The sequence below is a fragment of the Pundamilia nyererei genome, unplaced genomic scaffold (genome assembly GCF_000239375.1).
Source record: "Pundamilia nyererei isolate P.nyererei 1_Seehausen unplaced genomic scaffold, PunNye1.0 scaffold00004, whole genome shotgun sequence".
Lineage (NCBI taxonomy): Eukaryota > Metazoa > Chordata > Actinopteri > Cichliformes > Cichlidae > Pundamilia > Pundamilia nyererei.
In genome coordinates this window covers 2,184,132-2,191,268 of record NW_005187405.1, presented here as the reverse complement: position 1 = coordinate 2,191,268, position 7,137 = coordinate 2,184,132, and the positions used below count along the sequence as shown (strand labels likewise).

The 7,137-nt window shown below is 38.2% G+C and overlaps 1 protein-coding gene and 1 long non-coding RNA gene across 2 annotated transcripts; one reads left to right on the top strand and one right to left on the bottom strand.

The window, feature by feature from the left end:
• Positions 1-2,684: 2,684 nt before the first annotated feature.
• On the top strand, positions 2,685-4,179 carry LOC102206710 (C-C motif chemokine 20-like). Its single transcript, XM_005721116.1, has 4 exons — positions 2,685-2,815; positions 2,936-3,047; positions 3,565-3,642; positions 3,768-4,179. The coding sequence occupies exons 1-4, from the start codon at positions 2,734-2,736 to the stop codon at positions 3,880-3,882; spliced, it is 387 nt and encodes a 128-aa protein (XP_005721173.1). The 5' UTR covers positions 2,685-2,733; the 3' UTR covers positions 3,883-4,179.
• A 1,312-nt stretch (positions 4,180-5,491) lies between these two features.
• LOC102206510 (uncharacterized) lies at positions 5,492-6,474 on the bottom strand. Its single transcript, XR_311414.1, has 4 exons — positions 6,414-6,474; positions 6,200-6,273; positions 5,972-6,046; positions 5,492-5,844 (listed from the first exon to the last, which is right to left on the bottom strand). It is a non-coding gene; the product is annotated as an uncharacterized LOC102206510 (long non-coding RNA).
• Between the last annotated feature and the right edge of the window lie 663 nt (positions 6,475-7,137).

The following is a 7,137-nucleotide window of genomic DNA, read 5'->3' as shown; positions in this document are numbered from 1 at the left end:
ATGGTATTTACAGTGATCCGCCCACAAGGAAATTGCTAAATCCTCTCTGTGACACAGTGTTGTTTGAATTATGTGCTAGTGTCACTTTTTCTGTTCACTGTAGCTGCAGAAACAATGCTTCAAGTCACATAAAGCAAGCATTTTCAGTGAGAAACACTCTGTACTACCTGTGCAATGGCATACAGTTGTATGCACTGCCTATCAAGGATTTATTGGAGTATTTAGAAGGTGGAGGCAGATAGTAAGAGCTGTTAAAAAGCAACAACCAGTTAGAGGTGGACTAATAGTTTGCATGGCGCCAAAACACAACTCTACTTCAATACAATGAAATATAGTAGTTAATATTTTCAAGCAAGAAAACTATTTCAAGGTGTAACATTCATCTGGATCTTTTTAGGCTTAAATAATAATCATCATCCTGGCATTTCTGCATTAACTGGTTACTTTTCTCGATAATGTGTAAAAATAAAATAAAATATAAATTTATAGATGAAAGACTATTAGAGTGATTTCAGGCAAACAGCTGACTGGGTCCTTAAAAACGATGAGTAAATTTTCTGTAATAAAGACGCAGTGCGGCTGTAACCTCACAGGAAGGTGTTTGTTTTTCTTTAAGTGAAGGAGACAGGACGGCAAGAGGCTGTGTTTTATGTCGGATTAGCAGGGATTAGGCTGTTAAACCAGACGTTGCTGAGTTAATCATGCCACCTTTCCCTTTATCAGTGCGTGCTGCACATTTCACACGCAAACGCCTACATGTGTAGAAACAGAGAGGTTAAAATAGGAGGTGGGATGTTAATGAGTTACCTTAATTCTTGTGTTGATTTGAACCTGACTCATTTTGATTTTGATATGTAGGTGACTCCCACACGCTTTCTTTTGGTACCGTGAGAGTTTCTTCATTTCTTTTACTCAATGACACAAATAAAAATTTGCTGAGAAAAGTCGCTTGCCCCACAACATGTTTTATATAAAAAGAGAAAAGAAAAAATAAAACAAACAATTAGAATTTTACAAATACAGGGCAATTCTTGTTGGTGGTATGAAAAACAATTGTACTGCCGTGGCTAGAAAAAAAGTGGCTAGATTTGCTTTATTTCTATTTATTAAATCTTGCTGGGCATCCATCAACGGGCCATGACCACAGTGCCCCCTATGGATAAAGGGATAAAAGAAGGAAGCAAAAACTGCTGGAGGACACCAGCAAGCGTGGTCCGTGCATGTGTGATGCTTTAAATTAGATGTGTGGGTCAGCCTGCCAAGTAGGAGGACAGCAAAGGTTTCAAGAAGGGCAGGAGCTGTGCAAGTCATAATGACACAAAGCTGACAACAAGAGTCAGAATTAATTTAGGATCACAACTTCAGGCTTCAGATGACTTCTCATCTGTCTCATCAGACTCCTTATAAAAGCTATCAGCATGCATAAACAACAATGAAAATTAATACATTTTAGGCATTTTGTTCTCGAATTACTGAATTACTTTATGCTCTAAGACACATAAATTTCAGGGGAAAGAAAATGGTTACCATGAAAATGACTCGTTTTCATAATTACTCCATGATGATGGACATGAAAAACCAGCCTCTGGCAAGAGCACATGAGTTAATCAAACAGCTGACAGTTGACTCAGTGACACTCTGAAGACTTACTCAAGTAGCGGTCCTCTCTATAGATTCTGTGTCAACAAGCATTTATGCTTCTGAAGTGTCCTTGAGCAAGGCCACAGATTCCTATCAACTGCACTGGATATAAATGTGTGGCTGGCCTTCACACTTCTGATTTCCCACTGATAAAGGCCAATCACGTGGAGTATGTGGTGCAAATAAACTCATGTTGATTGCAAAACATTCATATTTGTCCCTAAATAAAATACTGTAGATATCAGTATTTTACTGTAATGGAGCTGTTTATTTTTACACGTACATGTAAACAACCTGTTTATGCTGTTTTTGTATACTTATTGTATGTGCTACAACTTGAAGCTGTTGCACCTATCTAGGTCAGCTGAGCGAGATCTGAAATTGTCAGCTTTCTGCAGACTAAATAGGTCATGCTAACCAGAACCAGGGGAAGGGGGCGGGGAAGTTTGACAACCTTCACATACACTTTGAGTTTTCACCACAAAACAATCCCAAGATTGCTGATAACATCAAAAACCCAAGATAGACAACCGCTTCAAGCTACAATGTGAAACTACTGTACGACAAAGGCTATGGCAGTCATGTTTTGGTAGGACTACAACACGCTATGGGAATATCGCATGTGAGTGTCACGTGCATTCGCATGTAGCCATGTGGCCATATGCACTTACACATGAAGATGCAGCCATGAAATCAAGAGAAATCAAAGTAAAGCTAAGCTATATAACAATTCAAATCTGCTGTGCCATATATGGAGAACTTCACTGCACAACTGTTCAGAAAGAAAGTATAACATGCATATGCAGAAAGTATAAATCCATATTAGAGCCAAAGGAGATATATGAACTAACTGCATCAGAGCACCAGGCCCATATCATCCCACATAAACAAATCCTAGTGTTGCGTAATAGCATGGTACATGCCTAAATTGGTAATGAAGATGCAAAGTTGCAGCATGATGCAACAGTGGGCTTCCTGTCCTCAATTTAGGAGCCACAAGATGCAAAAACATCAGTAGTGGAAAAAGTATATATATATGTGCAGAGACCATGTATTCAGTGAGTCCCCGGCCACCCTTTTTGCACTGTCAACATGGCTCCGAGAGGTACGATCACCCTGACGGCCCTTCTCCTCTGCTTCATACTGGGGATACTTTGTCCAGCTCCAGCTGAATGTAAGTTTATTTTGTTGCATTTAACTTTTGGTCAGTTAATAATGACAATATGACATAACGACTCAAAGATGACATGTTAATGATCTGGTGCCTTTGCATCTGTGTCTGTGTGTGCATTAGGTGCCCGTACATCCTGCTGTACCAGCTACAGTAAGACGCCCGTGTCCTTCAATCGCATCAAGGGATACAGAGAACAACGTAACTGGGAAAACTGTCGCATCGAGGCGATCATGTAAGACTCTTCTAAACCATCCAACTTTGCCTGCAACCTCTAAATTACTCATTATAATACTTGACTAGAACAATCATAGCAAACATTGCCAAACATTTGCAAGTGGATTGGTGGGGACTAACGGGGTGGATTGGATCTATTCCAAAATATTCCAAATACATTGGTAGTTTTTTGTGGCGAGACGTATTAAAGTTATTTCTGCAGATTTTTGTGGAATAAAAATAAGACTTTTATTTTTAACATTTTAATGTTGTTAAATCATAAATCAAAATTTAATTAAAGTTGAGGTTGTTCTGAATCAGTCTAATCCAACAAAACTTAACCACTTTTGATTCATATTATATTTATATTATAAAACCTAAAATCCTTAAATTGAGTTATTAAATTATTGAAGCAGAGACTCTGGCATATGATATTATTTATCATATACCAACACATATACATGCCGCATAAATGAATACACTTACTAGTACTATGATACTCTGTGTTACTCTAATGATGTGTCTCGCTGTTATAGTTTCTACACGGTTGCAAACAGGCAGATGTGTGCCAATCCGAAAGCTGAATGGGTGAAAAAACTCCTTGAACAACTCAGGTATGACATGCTTACTCACTTTAAAATGTCAAATAGGGGCTGTTTAGATGCTCACCTGAAGATCTGTAAAAGCATAAAAAGGTTTGTTTTTGGCATTTCACATTAAGAACTACTTATTTTTTTAGCGCAAAACTGAAGAACATGTCCAAGGGTGGCTCAGTGAAGAAAACTGGAAACGCTTCAGGTCGTGATGGAAGTGGATCTGACCTCACTGCAACAGAGGCTTTCACTGCTTATTAGCAAAAACCAGGTGTCACCTTAGACAGCTCGATGTAAAGAAATCGCCATGCAGAATTAGCCAGTGTGCCTATACATTTGTTATAAAGATACTCAAGCATTTATAATCAAGTTAATGCTGAGGGCACTGTCCCTTGAAAAACTGAAAAAATGTGTAATGCCTTTGCTTTACTTTTCGCTCTTAACTTCTTCAGCCTCAAGTCTAAATTCAGTACTCCTGTATTAAGACTGTATTAAGAACAGATTTGAGACAAATGTTGTTGATTATTTGTTCATTCTCTCAATAAATTTTTACAATAACATCTGTTTTGTTTCATTCACTGCAACAAATCTGCTGCGTAAACAAATGAATGAGGTAAAATATACATATATTGCATTTCAGACAAGTAAATGAATTTATTTCAGGGTAATGTAACGCTGTTGTCTACATTTCTTTAGTCAAATTGCAGCTAAAATCTGCCATGTCACTTTCACTGAATGGATTTTAAAGTTATTTGAGTGACTTTAGAACTTGTTAACCAGTTTCACAAAATATTTCAGGTAACCCAACCATTCATTTAGAGAATATTTTCCAATCAATTAATGAGTTAAGTTAGGAACACTTTAAGCACTTGTACTTAAGCGTTGGATGGTGAAAACTTGATGAGCAATACTGATCTCTGAGCTCATGTAAATGTATGACATGGCTGTTAGGGAGGCAGTTTCCTGTGCTATTTCAGATTAACACCCCAAGAGGTTGGTGTACCAGTCATGCAAGGTGACACACTCCTTTGACTGAATATGCACTGCAGTCACTTAAAGCACCCACTAGAGGGCAGAATGAATCTGAGAATAACACCATTGTCTGCTGCGTCATGAGATTTTGATAGTCTGGCTACAAGGACATGAACATTTTTTGAAATGCTCTATTTACAAAAAATCAAGGCTCTTCTCTTTTTCAAGGTCTATGCCTCACAAACAGAGAGAAGTCAGAGGAGTTTATATCCACAATTTCATTAAACCAGTTGTTATTAGTCATGTCTTAAAGTTACTTTGCTATGAGCTAAAAAAGGCAATTAGAATAAGAGCGATTTAAAGGAATAATTTGACTTGTTTAATGTCTCTTCAAATATCCACCTCACATAAATACTAATTCAGGGTTGCATATACACCATGAAGCTAAAAAGAAGAAGAAGAAGAAAGCTTGCATGCTTCAGGCGCACAACAGCACTCACCTGTTTTTAGTAGATTGACAAAAATGAGACATGGGAAGACACACAGCAACATGAAAAGGAGGAAGCATCATGCTTTGTGGTTTCTTTTGCCAGAAGCTCACTAGAAGTTCGCAGTAGGAGAATGACTGTAAAGACTGAAGTTAATCCACTACAGAACAACACTTTGAGAGATCTGACAGAGCCCAGGCTTAAATGCTTTGGAATAACCTCAAGAAAGTCACTGACATCCTAAGAAGATGGCTGATAAGTGGTTCAGAAGGGAAGAATGATGTCAAATTGCTTACTTCTTCCATCAGCAGTGTAACAGCTAGTATTGCATTCAAATGTTGGGTTTGGTGTGTTCTCAAAGCATCACTTCTCTGTTTTATGGATGTGTTCAGTGAAGTCAAGTAAGGGAGTTGTAACCGAGCAAAGAAAATCAGATAACAACAAGACTGTGGATACATGATGGGATCAGTCATTTCATTTATGAAAAACACCATAAAAGTCTCAGCTGTATTACTCTTGTCATGGAGATATACGGTGTGTTTGAAAAGAGCAAGCACATACCATAAGCGGAAATTTAAATTAAAAAGGCAAAACAGAAAAAATAAACATCCCTGGTTACAAATATACAATAGAGATGAAATTAGAAAGCATTTAAAAGTATTTCAAATTAAAACAAATGTCTGTAGTCCTTTCTATTCGTAATAAAGAAGGATGCTCTCTGTGAGCTGGAGTTGAGAGCAGTCTTACTCCTCTGCGTGCGTGCCTGTAAAACACACATACAGTGGATAATGGTTAAAACAAGCTTGTGGTATACTTAGGCAACATTATATCCAAAGAAACCAATAACTTCTCGAAACAGGAAACAGGCTGAGATAAGGAGGCATACTCACTCTAGCTCCTTGATCTTTTCATATACCCAGTCTTGTTTCCAGTGGCTGCAGACTTCCCCTTCTGTTGTCTCAAATCTGGGTGGAGAAAAGAAAAAAAACTCAAACTTGAGCCCATATTTTTCACCTGGCTTACTTTCATAAACTTGCTTTTCCAACTGCATCAAAATTATAAATGTAAAATGTTTTGATCATGTCTTTCTTTGAAATAAATAAGGAAATAAATCTTACATAACACAGGGTGGGTTCTTCCTCTGTGATGGGATTGAGACTGACCTCTTTGCTGCAGTCACTTGTCTTGATCTCTGTTTTTAGGAAACAATAAAGCTGTTCAATATTATGAAAAGTCCTTGCATTTTCTAACAGGTAATGGCAGCCAAAGCAGAGAACTGTAGTTACAACTGTAATGTAAATTGTAACAATAATAGTCTGATGGGAAACTTACCAGAGACCGCTTCTGATGCACAGCTGTATGGCTTCTGTATAAGCTGATCAGAGGACCCTGTAGGTGGAGAAAACTGATCTTCTTGAAGCAGACTTGTAGCTTTTATCTCATGAATGGAGAAAGCAGGCCATACTGACTGGGTGAATTCCGTATTAGTTTTTTCTATAGTGTCTGTTTACATCAGCGTGATGGACAGGATGACTTGGATGACACTGCATTTCCGTTTGACGTGATTTCATTATGACTTTGACAGAGGACTTCAGCACTCGTGTTTGTGACTATTACTCTTATTTTGTTTTTACGTGCAGGACTCAGTTTGCTGTGGGGGATAGGGGATTTACATGGTAAAAACAAAAACATACCCCCCACCTACGCTTTTAACACAAACCACACTCTGATTACGCACATAAAGTAAATAACGAAGTGACAAACTGACTGCAAAGACATCATCCTGCCCTGTAGGAGGGGAACTGTGTTGCTTGTACTGACTTGGTAAATGGGCTGGTACTTATAAAGCAGTGCATCCCCACTGCAAACAGGAAGGTGCTCAGAGCTGATCCCTGATGTAATCCCAACCCCGCTTTGAAACCATCCGTTATTCCTACTGTACACCTCACCACTGTCTCGCTGTCCCTATCATCATTTTTTTTTTACTCCTTTTACTCACATCTTAAACATATGTGAACATCTATGTGTGTGTGTTTTATTTGTATCTGTTCCATTT